Source organism: Pezoporus wallicus, unplaced genomic scaffold (assembly GCF_028554395.1).
Source record: "Pezoporus wallicus isolate ANWC-B61680 ecotype Strahan unplaced genomic scaffold, APGP_CSIRO_Pwel_v1 scaffold_6362, whole genome shotgun sequence".
NCBI lineage: Eukaryota > Metazoa > Chordata > Aves > Psittaciformes > Psittacidae > Pezoporus > Pezoporus wallicus.
In genome coordinates this window covers 74,940-91,214 of record NW_026637663.1, presented here as the reverse complement: position 1 = coordinate 91,214, position 16,275 = coordinate 74,940, and the positions used below count along the sequence as shown (strand labels likewise).

The following is a 16,275-nucleotide window of genomic DNA, read 5'->3' as shown; positions in this document are numbered from 1 at the left end:
ACAATCACTGAAGAGAGGTAAATGTCTCTTTCTGTCTGAGGATTTGTTTGATGCCTGGAGTTCAGCAGCAGGAGTATTTCTCACTCATGCTATATGGAGATGGATGTTGTCAAGGAGTTGGCATACAATAATGTTTGTAGAAGCAAGGACGAATTATGAATATAAAAACAAAGTGTATATCATGCCTTTATCGGGCTTTCCTTATGTATCCAATGGGTAGGTCATCTTTGAATGCTATTTGACCTAAGCTTTTGGTAGAATTGTTTAGGGTTTTGGTTCTTTTATTTATGGGTTTTTTTTTTAGTGCCTTTGGTAGTATCTTTTCCTGCAGTGTTTGCAGGAGCAAAGTCTATGACTTAGTTCCATGTGGGACAAAGAAACACAGCAGAAGCCGAAGACTTCCTTGCCAAGATCAAAGGAGATTAATGCAGAGGAAGATCTTTCTGGTAAACTCTTGAGAACACTGTGCATGATGGCCAAGGCAGCTGCTAGAAGAGTGCTTAGAGTGAATTAACTGCAGAAGACAGGAAACCTGGGGAGTCTGGAAACTACAAAGGGACCTTGAAGAGGGTGAAGCATGGCAAGACCAACTGGCGTATTAGCTGAAAATAGCAGGAACAAATTGCCAGCTTGCATAACTTTGCCTGTTTGGTGCAGCTACGCCAGTGCAAGAGGCTTAAAGCAAGAAACCTCAGTCTGTCTTCTTACACTTTAACAACAGCTTACCAAAAATATCAGCCCAATTCAGCTAGAACTTCTGCTAACAGAAGAGCAGTGAAACTGCAAATCATGTTTATCTGTATATTGAATTTCAGCATTTACTTGGCACTGCCTTGTGCTGCTGCTGGAATACGGCATGGGGTCCCTGGCAGGCCCCAGTACTTTGTGTGGCTGCAGAACACATTATTTAGCCTCTCTTAAGGGCAGACTCACTATTGAGCCAACAGTTCTGCTTTGAATCGATGAAAATTATTTTCCTTGGTGCATGTTATTTCAAGCTACTTGTAGAAATCAGTGGTTTGAGTTCCTGCTTAATTTAGCTATTCAGTTCACAGGCTGCTTCTGTTATCCTTCCAGACCACATCTTGGTGTACATCCCACTTGTTCAACAGGTTTTGTTTTAATAGGAATAAACAGTTATGCATAGCTATTTGTATCTCATGTGCAGAAAAGGAAAAAATCCAAGTCCCACACATCTTTCCATATTGTATACATGTGTGAGTAGTTTTGCAAAAAATGACATGCGATACGTTGGTATATTTTGTTAACAACTGGCAACGCAAGACCAACATTTTGGTTTCAAAGTAGTGGCAGAACTCACACAGATTGCCACTAAATCCAAAGGCTGAATCTAGCACCACATCACTGTTTCTAAGTCTTAGCAGACAGACTGGATACTCAAAGGCAAAAGAGATACAACAAAAGTATTTTGATAAACAGATATCACCCACTTTAAAGCATTGAATCTCAGTTTAATTTTTCCCATGCTACATAAATAGTCCCTTCACTTCCTTCAGCCTTGTGGTTTTTCATTTCCCACTGTTACTCGGACAAAAAAAAAAGAGAAAAGCAGTTATATTTATGAGGGCTCTGTGTTGCTCAGTTTAGGGTTCTTGTTTCTTCAGTAAATGCACTTAACAAAATTAAATGATTTGGAAATGTGCCAGGAATGCTGTCAACTACTGTGGCAAGCAGATGGATGAAGTTTCAGCTGAATATGATGTGTCCGAGTTACCATTTTTGTTTAGAAACTGATGGCCGTAGTCACTGGCCACCCTAGAGCAACCTGTGATGAATGTATTCTTAAAGAGCTCAGGATTACAATTTCATATTCCCAGCACCTGCAGGCTTATAGGAGAACTTGTCCTCCATCTAGACACTGAACTGGGTTCTGGGACCTGTACACTAGGCACTTAGACAAAACCTGATTGCATGCATTATCTCCCATTGATGAGTCTAGGTCAAAGTGTGCACCTTAGAGCCCTGTTGCCATGTGTAAGTGCATATACGCATCCAACACTGTAGGTGTCCCTTCTATGAAAATGTATGCCAGGCCTCCCAGAGATTAATTTTTGATTTTTCAGACATGCCTTTACAAAGCTGCCTTATTTTTAATTTTTTTTCATTGTTTTTGTTACTGTGGAAACCCTGAATGTACCATTCTCTCAGATAACTTGTTCATCATGTTTTCCACAGAGCTTCATTAAAATACTCTGTTTGGTTTTTGTTTTGTTTTAAATGTATTCAATGGTGCATTCTGTCTACAGATTTTTAAAAGCTGGTCGTTTATGGTTTAAGGATTTCTTAAGGGCATGGGTGAAATTTAGGCATTTATTCTTGTGGTAAGCTCTGCAAATTGTATAGGATTTTGTAGATTCAGAATCAGATTCATTGTTTTGAGGAATATATGTTGAAATTGGCCACTGAAATGTTAATTCTTTGTTCTTACTGTTATTTTCTGTGTTACTTTACCAGATAAGTTAAATTTACTTATAGGTCCCCTCTTCCTTTTAGAATCAGCCTATGAAGTGGGTACTTCATGTGATTCACTGTGCCTGTTTTGAGCATTATGTATATACTTTGTATTTTAAATTTCCTAGAGACAGATGTGGCAGGTTTGCCCATACCTGACAGCAGCCATTTTTACTCTGCTGGCTCTGGCTGGGTTTGAATTAACTTTTCTTTATAGCAGCCTATACAGTGCTGTGTTTTGGATTTGTAGCTAAAACAAAGCTGACAACACACCAGTTTGGCTGTTGCTGAGCTCATGCAGTATCAAGGCCTTCTCTGTTTCTCACTCTGCCCCCTTGGTCAGTAGGTTGGGGATGGGCAAGAGGCTGGGAGGGGACAAGCCAGGACAGCTGGCCCAAACTGGTCAAAGGGATATTCCGTACCATATAACATCATGCTCAGCAATAAAAGCAGGGGTGGAGGAGAAAGGAAACTTTGGGCTTCCAAAGTGACCATTGCTCAGAAATTGGCTGAGCATTGATCTGTCTGCGAGGTGGAGTGAGGGATTTTTCTTTGCGTCAATTTCCTTTGCATCAATTTTTCCTCCCACTTCCCCACCCCCACCCCCCCATTAAACCATCCTTATCTCTACCCATGAATGTTCTCCCTTTTAAAGTTCTTCCTGTTCTCTCCCTCGTCCCTTCATGGGGGCAAGGTGAATGAGCCAGCGGTAACACAAGTGCTTGGCTGCTGGCTGAGGTTAACCTACCAGAACAGAGTTTCCTGCTTTATCTTGATGCAACTCTTAATGTTGCATACTGTTGAATAATGTTCAAAAGTGAGGGCCTTTATTTCACCATTCTTGAAGGTCACAGTGTAGTAAATTGGAGTGTTCTTCAACAAAAGCCTGGTTTGCTGAAGGTTTAGTGTTATTTTTAGTAACCTCACTCCCTCCCAAAATGGATTTTTCTTAAAGAGCTCTTCCTAATTGCTGTCACAACCTCCCTGGTTTCTGTCCCATTTTATCCTCTTTCAGAGGTGTTAATGTTTACATGTGCCCATAAATACAGAAATGGAAAAAGACAGCAGGTCATTTTATCTCCTGTTTTCTTAAGCACAAGGGAAAGTTTTGTGTGGTATAACCTTGAAGCATGGTAGTCATTATGTCAGGGCTTGTATTGTCATTAAAGCAAAACAGTGCAGTCATCCTGGGAACTTTGATACTAGCCAGTCTCTCTAACACTGGACTGAAACTACTGATTGAAGCACTGCAGACACAAGACAATTCGCAGGAGCAGTGGCTTTTCATATCCCTGTAAATCTCTTGTTCTGATTCATGGATGTTTCCACAGTATTCGCTAATTCCTTTAATCTGCAATAGTTATGGCTACTGAGAATATACTTCCTGTAAACAAGGTGATGGATGGCAGAACAATGTACCCATGTATCTCCTCCCTGTCAGCACAGTAATGCTGAATACGAGTTGAATTAGAAAGGATAATTGAGCAAACTCTGTTTCCTCGATAGATTGCTCTTTGTGCTGACACGAGTGAGAATGGTCAAGGTGTGCTGGAGCCGATGGCATAAGTCACTGTAAATAGATGAGAGCTGACTTTGCTACTGGCTGGTGCAGATGCACAGGGTTCATAGGGAGGCCTTCATCTGCAAAGATCTTGGTCTCACATTGTCCTGGGTTCAGCAGTAGCAGTCATGTTTCTCCTCCTTGGTAGCTGGTGCAGTGCAGTGTTTTGACTTTCGGCTCGAGAACTGATAGCGATGTTTTGGTTTGGCCAAGGACTTTGTGAGCCTCATGCTCTGCCAGGGAGGAGGGGAAGCCGGGAGGAAGCAGAGACAGGACACCTGACCCAAACTGACCAAAGAGGTATTCCATACCACAGCACGTCATGCCCAGGATGTAACTGGGAGTTAGCCGGAAGGGCTGGGAGACTGCAGGGTTGGAGGAGGTATTGGTCGGAGCTTGGTCGGGCTTGGGGGGCGAGTTATCGGTCAGTGGGTGGTGAGGTGTTGTATTCTGTTCCCTTGTTATTTCCTTTATCATTATTATCATTGGTGGTAGCAGTAGTGGTTTGTGTTATACCTTAGTTACTAAACTGTTCTTATCTCAACCCGTGGGAGTTGCATTCTTTTGATTCTCCTCTCCGTCCCTCCGAGAGCAGGGGGAGGGCAAGAAAGGGGGGGAAGTGAGCGAACGAGTTACCTGACTGGGTTTAAACCACGACACACATGCACATGTCAGAAATGTCATTTCCCCCTCCTTCAGGAAGAAAATCTATTGCCTGGAATACAGAGCAAGTACATGGCTGTGTAAATCTTGGTGGTGTTTGAACAGCATCTAAGTACCAAAAAATGTCCTGTATTCACCTATATTAACCTGAACTGATTAAAATCACGCTTCTCCCTGAACTAGGGCCTGCTTCCGAAAGCTCTCAGACATAACTAATTGCTGGGGGAAGTCTCCTGCCACAGCTCACTGAGACACTACATCCTGCAATGCAGGCTCTGAGGTAGCTCTCCTCACCCAAGCGCTTTGGTGCTCAGAACCAAATCAGATACACTAGGCCTAGGGATTATCTTCTACCCTTTTCAAGTCCTCATCCGTCACCTGCGGTTGTGCTGCTAAAGAGGCACAGAGGTTGGCATGAAGAGCCACTGCGCCTCTGTGTAACCTCTGCAACAGCATCTGCCTTCAGAGGTTTCAGATAGGGGCACGACCTCTCAACTTGCAGTGAACCCCAAGTGTCCCAAGTTACCCATCGCAGACCAGAGCTGCAAGATCTTTTACGGAGATGGCAAAAAGCCCAGGTGTGAATTCACCTTGACTGGCGTTTAGTGACTGTGGAAAGCCAGCAGGAAGGAGCCTTGGTTGCTGTGAAGTTCTGAGGTAGCTAAATGGCCTATCTGTCTGCCAGACGCTTCAATGTCTGCTACATGCATAGAAATGTCTGTCTTTTTATGAGTGAGGATGCTCACCCTTCACTCAAGGTTAGTGGTGCAGGCATGCAGTGTGTCGTCTGGGGCTTCCTGGAAGGCGGAGAGATACATTCTTGTTTCTAGTTCATAGTAACCTTGGGGGATGTGAAGACCCTGGCAGTCTTGGGGCTTAGCGCTGTTGAGATGTTACACTTTGCCTTCTAGCCTGAACAGCAGAGAATCAAGACGTTCCCTCTCCAGGAAAAGCATGGGGTGAGAATTGCATTAGCCACACTAGGAGATTACTCTCCTCTCTCAAGACTTCCAGTTAGTATAATTCCCCTTCTTTTTAGTTTTTTCTCTTGCTGAAACAAGTCTGCCTGTGTTAAACAACAGACCCTTTTCCTCGGTTTTGGACAGAGGAGGAAGCCTTTGTCCCGATACCCTGGCAGCTGGCCAAGGCAGTCAGGCTGTGGGCCAGGAGGGTCTGAACTTGAAAGGAACAGTGTGTTATTTCTGCTCTGGTAGCATTCTTCCTTCTTCGCCAGTGCCTCAGCCCCTGGCCGCCTTCCGTCGCTCATTATACACATAAGAACCAAAGGGCAAAAGAGAGAAGTTTCTCTTGGTCGCCTGTAACTTGCAATAATAAGAAGTAAAGCTATTTCAGGGCTTTCAGTTGTCTGTGTGCAGACACAGTTGGGAGAAAATCTTAGACCTGGCAACTTTCTCACAAGGGAGAAGGGAACTGATAGCTTTCTCTCTCTTCTCTCCCTCCCCCTTTTAATAGCAGCTTTCATGCAGTAATGTACATTTTCCAGTCCTGTATATTCTGTCAGTGGTGCATAAGTTTTATTATTGTCCATTAGTTTATCCCTAGTTAGTATAATTACTTTTGTTTCTCATTTCAGTAGTTATTCCTATATAAATAAGCACTTGTATTATGCTCTTGGAACACAGGAAGAGGCAATACTTAGAATTAGTATTTTTTGAAGACCATGTTCTCGAACTTTTAAAAAAAACTAAAATCATAGAATCATACTATAGTTTGGGTTGGAAGGGACCTCCAAAGCTCATCTGGTCCAACCCCCCTGCAATGAGCAGAGACATCTTCAACTAGATCAGGTTGCTCAGAACCACAGCCAGCCTGGCTGTGCATGTCTCCAGATGGCACATCCACCATCTCTCTGGGCAGCCTGTTAGTATTTTACCACCCTCATAGTAAAAAAATTCAGAACAGAATGTAGAAGTGTAGTGTTACTTCACATGCCTGCAAGGCCTGATGCTGTGCAGTGTGGTGACAGCTAGTCTTGAATAGCTGATGACTGGAAAAGGTAGCATGTTAGGTGTTCATATGTCTTCCAAAAATGGTATTTACATGAGGTATCTCAAAGGCACTCACTAAAAGGCTTTCACAGGTGGTGCTCTTGATATAGAAGCTCACACTTGCAAGATGTTTGGAACTTGAATCTGTGAAAGACTTAAGTGAACCTTTGGGTCATTCAGCTTGCTTCTTGTGTGCTACAGGCCACAAAGTTTCTCTTACTTCTGCACAGAGATCACAAACTGGAGTTACCCAGCATGGATGCAAAAATACCAAGTGATAGCAGATCAGCTCTTTGTTTTGTTCCAGTGACTGACCACCTTCACCACTTAAAAAAGCTGTGTGTTACTTCCAATCCACATTTCTCTGGTTTCTGCTTCCAGCCCTTCAGTATCCATATTTTTCTCACCAGGAAAATATGCAGATGCTGTAAAAACATCACCTCTCAATCATCTTATTTTTGGTAAGCTGACCAGAATGAATTGATCATCTTTCTGTAAAGTGCCCCTTCCAACCCCAGTATTCATTCTGAGGCTGTTTTCGTACCCTCTCTGATTTAGGATGTGGTTACAAAACTGCATGCTATATGCCAGCATTGCACTCACCAGTACTATATAGGGAAATAAAAACACCTCCACCTCGCTCCATCCCACTTAGACATCTTAAGCTTGCAGAGCATACGTCTTCCACTGCTTCCTTTTTGCAGACAAAAATCGCAGATAGCAGCCTGCTGTGACTCGGAGCATAACAGTGAGATGCCTGCTCTAGGTTCTCAAGTCCCAGGCTATATCTCTGCAGATTTGCTGCATCACATACCTGTGGTGAAGCTCTTCCTGCTTGTGAGTGCTGCTGAAATTTGTCTCCATCACTGGAACTTTCTCTTCTCTCTGCATAACATTAGTGTCTGTGTAAGCTACTGTGCAATGCAGTGCAGATCACACAAGGGATCTGTGAGAACCTACTTTTAAATTATGGCTTTGTCAGATCCAGATTTGACTGCATCCGTTCAGTAATACTTATACAGCTATAAGAAAATGAATTGGAAATTGCATATGAGCTGCAACCATAGCAATTCTTTTGGCAACTTGGACTAGACGATCCTGGCATTTCCTCTACAGATGACTTTGGTTTTGGCACCTCCAACTCTGTCTAATTCAACTTAGAAGTTGCTTAACAGCGGTAAAGTACCTGACCACATTCTCAAGAATACACATTTTCTCTCTACCAGTATGGGTTCAATTTCAGCCTTTTTTTTTTCTTTCTTTGTTAACTTCCCTTACTGGGAATGCAGCATTAAAGTGTACAAAATAAAGAAGTTTCTTAGAAGATCCTGCTGAGATTTGTTATCTGATCATGTGTGAGATACAGCCTGTTTCCCGGCTGGGGCAGCAGCAGAGGCACAATATGGTACAGCTGAGATGGACCGTGCAGCTTGAGATCCCATTGTTGGATCCACAGCTCTGAACTGGTAGGAACGAAGGCATAGGACCGTGAAGTTTCCCAGAGGAGAGCTGAGATTCCATGATAAATGCTCAACGGCTGGAGAAGAGACCTCAAAGTCTGTAGCTGTTTTCAAAGTATGGAGAAATTTACCTATTTGCATCGCTGTGTTATAGGGCAAGTGTTTCGTAATAGTGTTATAATGCCTTCAGTAGCTTAAGTTGTATTTCAGAGCACTGTTGAATGCATGTCGCTGTTACATTGTCCAGTTGACAGTCACATTGGTACATTGTGGACCTCTGCAACATATCCCCAGTAATGTTACTTGCATGATGTAGGAGGATATTTCTTTTGTTATTTTCAGCCTTATTGGCTCAAGGTGCTTCTTACATTTATCAACTAACTTCCCCCCCCCCCCCCCCCCGTTTCTTGTTCTGATTTTGTGCCATGACTCAGTGGCGTTTACATCCTTGAGCATTAGTAGTTGTTTGATTATTTGTCTTTCAGATTATCTCTGTGAGCTCTTCCTGGCTAATCTCTGGTTTGTCATCCCTCTGTTTTTCTCCACCAGGTATCGTTCTCTGAGCTCTCTACATTTTGTCCATGTTAATAATGAAATTATATTAGGTTAATAACAACATTATTCTTCCATTTGGTTTCCTTATTCATTGTAGTGGTAAGAAAAAAGAAAGAGCATTGCTGTAACTGTCTCCCTGAGCTCAGTCTGTCATTGGCAGCCATCGTTTTGCAATGTCTTTGCTAATTACAGCCTTGTGTGTTTGCTCCCAAGATCACCGTTTGATAAGACATCTGATGTGCCTAGGATTGCAGATCTGTCAAGTTCTGGATGTTTCCATGACCCCTGGAAAACAGTCCTTTTAGAGAGACCTATATTGTGCACAGTTCTGGTGTCCTCAACATAAAAAGGACATGGAACTGTTGGAACAAGTCCAGAGGAGGGCCACGAGGATGATCAGGGGACTGGAGCACCTCCCATATGAAGACAGGCTGAGGAAGTTGGGGCTGTTCAGCCTGGAGAAGAGAAGGCTGCATGGAGACCTCATAGCAGCCTTCCAGTATCTGAAGGGGACCTATAGGGATGCGGGAGGGACTCTTCATTAGGGACTGTAGTGATAGGACGAGGGGTAACGGGTTAAACCTTAAACAGGGGAAGTTTAGATTGGATGTAAGAAGGAAATTCTTTCCTGTTAGGGTGGTGAGGCACTGGAATGGGTTGCCTTGGAAGCTGTGAATGCTCCATCCCTGGCAGTGTTAAAGGCCAGGTTGTGCAGAGCCTTGGGTGACATGGTTTAGTGTGAGGTGTCCCTTCCCATGGCAGGGGAGTTGGCACTGGATGATCTTAAGGTCCTTTCCAACCCTAACTATTCTATGATTCTGTGACTCTGTATCTGATCTTTAGGGAGACAGAACATTGCAGTGTGCCAGTGTGCTAGAGTTCTGCTAATGCCCTGGAGTTAGGAGTCATTGCATGTCATCAAAGCAGCACAATAATTCAGGACAGAAATGCTAAAACAAAGCAAGCATTGCTAGTGAGCCTAGCATAACTGTCCTCAGTATGCACACGAGTGTCACATCTTTATCTACATGTTGTCAAAAATTGCACCTTTTTTTGTTGATATGAATAATGGAGAAGACAGTAAACTAGCAGTAAGAAGGTTAGTAATTGGGATTCATAATATTTCAGACAGATAAAACTAATAAATGCTATGGGACAAATTACCACTTACTTTTCCATCCACCTTGGCTTTTAATGCACCTCTTCCTCGTCGTCGACTCTGTTAGGTTTTCTCCACTGTCCCTGATTTCCTTTAGCACCCATAAGGTCCCTTCCAGCCCAAACCGTTCTATGATTCTATGAACCTATGTGAAGTGCTCAGTCATAGTACAGCCATGGTGTGGCCACATAGTACAGTCACATAGTACATGGTGCAGTCACATAGTACAGCCTCCTTCTGCCAGGGACCTGGGACCTGCCCTGGGCCTGGCATGCTCCTGAGCAGTAGCAGCACATGACTATTGGAAAGGTGGAATGTGAGCCAAACGCGTCAGTGTCTTTTCTCCCCAAACCATCCTTTCCCAGGTATCCTTCAAGAGCCCAGCAAAAATTTCAAGTTTGAAAAGCAAATTGATTATGCCAGAAATTTTTCTGCTGCGCTGCTGTTAGATATTCTGGGGGGAGGTCATTTCTAGCATAGCCATCAGAGCCCTGTTTTAGCACTCCGGTGATCATTCGAGTGGCAAATCAAGCAGAGGCCCTTGCCGATTCGTACATCACATCTGACCACAGTGACATACATTTATTTCCATTTAAAACCGTGGAACAGAAGGTATGTGCTACAGCTCAGCTGCGTACTGCACTGAAACACCCGGCCTCCCCGTGTAGTTCCAGGAAATGAGTTTACTGTATCTGTGACAGCCATCGTGTTCACACAACCTTAGAGCAGCAGAGCTCTTGGCGTGCGGTTTTCCACTGCGAGTATTAGCCGGGCAGGCCCACACTTACCTCGCCTGCAGCCATCCTGTGCTTGCTCCAGCCTGGCTCACCTCTCCCTGCCGGAGCCCCGAGGGTGCTGGGCTCCCTGTGGCTTCAACCTGGGGAGCAAACCTTTGCCTTGCATCCACCAAAATGGTGGGGCACTAGAGACTCCAAAATTCTCCTTCGAGGTGGAGAATGTTTTTAGGATCATTTTGTCTAAATATGGCAATCCAAGGTTGTTTTTTTGAGTCACAAAGTATAAAAAATACTTTTCACTATGGTTTGGTTTGCTGCAGTGAGTAATGCAGTTTTCTTAGCTTGTTTGGGGTTTTTTAAAGCGGGAAAAGTAATAGTAAAATATTCATCACCTGGGAACCCAAAAGAGTTTCATTTTCTTATCCATCTCTGTGTTCCAATTTAAGCTTAAGCACGAGCTTAAGGCACGAGCCGGCTGCTCTGGGAGGTTGGGTTACTCTATAGTACTTTTTTTCTTTTTTTTTTTAAGTAACTTAAAGGAATGCCAAAGCAAACATAGTTTAAGAAAAAATAACCCTAAAAAGTAAATGGTGTAGTTTGTTGCCCTCCATATGGTTAGTTCTCTGAAGGTCGTAAAATGGGAGTCCTTTGGTGGGACAGCTGGATTTGTGTAGCGTATGCAGATTGTTATTTTGGCTTTAAGCCAGATCTACCTAATTTTTCCATTTTGCTTTTATGACGAGGAGAGGTGGTTAAGGTGACTTCAAGGGGCAGTTCAGTGATTTCATCCATATTTGTATTAAAGAGCCTTTTAAGAATATTTCAGATTAGAAACCAGCCTAAATAAAAATCAAGTGCAAAAGAACATGCAAAGGTCACTAGTTTTATCGAAAGGCTGAGCCTGCAGCCAGGCACAGCCCCAACTCATGCGATCTGACAACCAGTGCCTCACAACTATTGATACACTGGCGTTGCTGACGATTGTACTGCAAGAACCAACTGGAGCCAAAAAATCTACGTTGCTCCTGTAGCCTTCCAGAGTGTGTATGTTTCTATGTATACATCTATGGAGGTAGGTGGGTGCATAGAGCAAAGAATTGAATGTACGCAGGCATTCTCTATGCGATGATGACTGTGAATTCAGAGGAGGAGTACATATTGCTGTTTTCTTGCTGCCCACCATGAGGGTAGCATGCAGCACCTGGCTGGTGGGCTGCTGCCTGCCTGGCACACCACCAGTAAATTCCTCTTTGGCTGCTCCTGTCCCACACTGACCTTCCCCCCAAGAAAACAGTCTACTGCTTTTCACCTTGTCATCATTGGCAGCATTCCTGGGCCATAACACAAGTGCCTCTCTCTGCTGGGAGGAGCAGCCACCAAAGGAAACTGGAGCTGTAAGAAGTGGCTTTTCCCGCTTAGAGTCCTGGAGGGACTGTATAAGTAAAGAGCTTTTGCAGCGAGGTAAATGGAGTTTTTTGTGACAGAAATAACCTATGTAAAATAAAAATGAAGTTGGCAAGCAGTATAAAGGCTTAAGCTTAATAAATGCAATATTTAGTAGTGTATATTTGCTGCTGAGTTTGTAAAGAAAACCAGGCTGCAAAGCTGGTGGGAGCTACCAGCTAAGCACCAGAAAGAGGAATGTCTTGAAGTGCTCAGTAATCATAAGGCAGCAGTTACCTTCTCACCCAAGGACAGACGGAGTACAGTGTCATTTCTGCATTGTAGTCATCTAATAGCCATCAATGGCAACTTGGACACGTGACCGATAATTTAAAATGATGAGACGTTTGTTAGTCTATTGTAATGTATGGGTAACAGTTGTGTGAAAGAGACTAGGCTCTTGCGGAACCCAGTATTTTCACCAGAAGTATTTCACACCATTCACTAGCTACACGTAGTGCTTTCTATGCTAATGTCTATTTTAAATGCAAGCATTTCATGATCCTTCCTCTACACTTTTTCTTAGCTAGCTAGCACGTTAAAGATACTTTTAATTTAGTTTTTGTATATTTTAATCATTTTTACTCCTATCTAAATAAAACTATACAAATTAATAAACTATGAACAGTCAGTAGTTACAGAGCATATACCACCATACAGCAGTGTAATTAAAGAACAAAGAACTCTGTGTACCAAATTGTTTCATTAGTTAGATATATGAGTAGAGACAGAGATTTCAGTGTAAAGAACTACAAAGTTTAGCATGAAAGGTCCATTTAATTACAGAGCAGCATGTTTTAACTGTTACCAACTAATGAAAACCATTCTTCCTTTAGAGAAGGAATTAAAAGTACAAATGCAAAACAGAATTAATCCTTCAAATAATTTTTGTGTGTGTTTTAGAACAGCATTAAGTTTAGTAAGCTAGTCAACCTATCCTCTGTAGCATATTCTTCCAGCAGTTCAAATTGCTGTAATTGGCAAGCAAAACTGAGAGGGAAAATACCTCTTTCAGCTGTAAGTCTTTTTCTTCTGCACCAGATGTGTGTGACGGAATGAAGTCAAATGAATATGAGAATGTCCGGCCCAGCAGCACTTGCTGTCTCATGCAGTATTATTAAAATGAATGGCTTTCATGGTTTTTTAGTTCAATTCCTTTACTCTGAAGAAGGAAAATGTGTGTCAGTTGTCTGAAAATTATAATGTGTTAATAGGTGTGGACACTCTAAGCTATATGAATATATATCTTCTAAAATGTGAAGAAAGCAGTTCAGGTTCACGTAGCTGTGCTCTACGACTCTCTTGTACTTTTCAAGATTTAAAATATTGCAAATACCAACTTTTTGTTTAAAGATCATTCCTCTTGTGTTTGCTAGCTGGGGTTACTCACCTTTTATTACCTCTTGAAACATATGGGTTTGTCTTTGCTTAAAATTCCTCATTTCCCTAAAAAGTTTTTTTTTGTTATTTCTCTTGGATAAACATAGTGTTTGTGGAATCCCAAGAACAACTCACTTTTCCTACTAGGAACCATCAATCCATCCTTTAGCAGTATGCGTAAGTGATTGTGAAAACGTGTTTCACTGTAGAACTGCTAAGGATGTGTTTAGTTTTGCTGGCAGGTGCTTCAGAAGACCTGGGTTTGGACTACTCACATGAGAAACCCTGCCCATGATAAAATCCCATTTTGATTCAGGGACTCCCCCTGAAAGGGAGGGCGATCACTGCTGCTGGGATCCGGTTGGAAACATGAAATGTTCTTTGTTGCCTGCTTCCTCCTTGTAAGTTTTCTCTTTGCCGTGCTTCATGGCCCAACCCTTTTGAATTCCTCCAACTTGCAGAACTGTTGTTACAATAAGAATTAGGTTTCCATATCAAAATCCAGCTCTTCTTCACTGCAACAGTGCATCTATGTAGTCATGTAGCATATGAGGATTTCTGTTTGGCATTTGAGACTGTACAAATAGAGGATCTAAATATTAAGGAAAGAATGAGCAGCAGAAGCCAAGACATCCTGAAACAAAAAAATAAATACATCAGTTTTCATGCAGACCTTGCTGTTGTAGCAAAGAGCAAGGAAGTGAAGTAAGGCCTGACCAGACTAAAATTAATCTATTGGGTTTAGAGTCATGGAAAATGGCATTAAGATGTCCCCTAGTCTTCCCTCAGGAGAGAATCAATGAATCTAGTCTTAAAATCCTCCAGAGACACAGCTTTTGTAACTTGCATGCTCCACTGCACTACCTATCTGTTCTTGCCATTATAAAGGTTTCTTACTAATGTCTCACTGACACCTGCTTGCTTCCATGCAAGCCCATTCATCTTGCTGTGTCTGGACACGGGTGTATTCTGAGGCTATTACAGTCATTTCCATAGGCATCACATTCTCTCAGAGTTACTGGGAAGCACTGAGCTTTCAGAAAACCTAATTATAAAGCTAGTACTTCATCAGTGTGACATTCACCTCTACTCCTACAGAAAGTTGCAGTTGTTAGGGGTGATACAGTGATGCCACAGATCAGTACTTCTAGCTTATTCTGTTCTCTTCTTCACAGTGCATGTTCAATTATATTTCTGTCTTGAAGAAAAAGGAAATACTTAGGATGCTCTGGCAGCTTATTACCATGTGTTAAAACAGCAAAACGATTGCCTTGAGATTTGGCTTTACACCTTGTACTAATCTCATTGGAGATTAATGTACTCCTCCAAAGAGGAGGCAGAGGCAATTCAGTATTTTTGCTTGTAACTCTAATTCATTATCAACAATAAGGGTGTTTTATTTCAGTTTACTGAAGCAAAAGTTGTCACGTAAAGAAAAACATACTGAAATATTCCAGTCCCAGGTCATGATAGGAAGATGAGTCTGCTTTAATGAACAGGTAAAAAAAGACAAGAATGTCATCAGGTACATTTGGTCCTGAGGAATCATGGTAATGCTAACAATGCTTTGGGGTTAGGTGGAGTTGGGTTGGTAAATACCTGTTTAGATTTGAGCAATAATAAAGCACCACTGAGACACAACACAGTATGCTACACAGGAAATAACTGATTAGTTCAGCTCAGCTGTGTACTGGATATATATTTCACATGCATTAGGCAAAATTTCCAAAGCTATGCAAGATTATGGGTTTCTCTGCATGTGGTTTATGTTCATAAATGGTATGACCTAATTTGCATGTTAACTGTTCATTGATGATTAAAATCCTTGGTGACATCACATAATGTCAAGTGCCATGTGTGAAGTAGCTGTATTTAAACATGCAAGTCTGACTTAAAACATCTGTATTTTTTCATCTCTTGTTAAAAGTAAATCTATTATTAGGGAGACAGCTTGAGCTCATTTGAATTAGTAATGTAGCAGAGCAATGCCTTAATCATTAAAAAAGTTTAGGTCTGGCCTCATTAATCAGCACCCACAACGTTGCTTGTTTTCTTTTACAGAACATAGGAAACTTGGCAATCTGACTGTGACAGTGAAAAAGACCGTCCCCTCTCCAGAAGCAATACAGATCCTCTACCAACGCATGAGATACGAATATGAGTTTTATTACTATGTCAAAGAACAGTTCCACCTGCTAAAGCGCAAGTTTGGACTGAAGTCTCATATCAGGAAACCACGTCCCAGACCTGAGTTCTTCATCCCTTCTCCCCTGGAAACAGAGGAACCGATAGATGATGAGGAAGAAGATGATGAAAAGTGGCTAGAGGATATCTATAAAAGGTGATGGATGGAAGACCTATCCTTTCTCTTCTGGTGACCCCTCCAGCTTTCTTAAGATTTTTTTTTAATTATTATTAAAAGTAATTCCTTAAGGAACTGAGTTAATGCGCAGCAGCATTTGAAATGAAACATTTGAGACCATTCCCACATGCTGGGCCACCAGGAGATACCTGGTTTTGCAGGTTTGATTCATCATATGGTGTTGGCTCTATAGCATAGTTGCTATAGCATGGTTCAAGAGCAAAGTATCTACTATCACAAAATAACTTTTCGAGTATGCAGTAGTCCTCTAGGAACCTGCAAAACATTAAAGAATAGATTGGGCAGTCTTGAAAAGTGAATTTTACAGACTCTCATGTCTCTCCAGAAACAAGTCTTCATTGCATACCACTGCAGCATTAGCTACCAGCAGTGGGAACTACAGGTAGTGAGCCATTTGGGAGAGTACCTCTTTTTGCCCAGAACACACTGGTATCCCATTGCCGTGTCTGCGCA

The 16,275-nt window shown here is 42.2% G+C and overlaps 1 protein-coding gene across 1 annotated transcript in view; it reads left to right on the top strand.

The window, feature by feature from the left end:
- The window catches only part of UST (uronyl 2-sulfotransferase), a 168,409-nt gene extending 152,531 nt beyond the window's left edge, over nt 1–15,878 (top strand). The window contains exon 8 of the mRNA XM_057406825.1: nt 15,501–15,878. Coding sequence (XP_057262808.1) covers nt 15,501–15,784 — 284 coding nt within the window. The 3' untranslated portion in view covers nt 15,785–15,878. The remainder of the gene's footprint in view (nt 1–15,500) is intronic.
- Nucleotides 15,879–16,275: the final 397 nt, after the last annotated feature.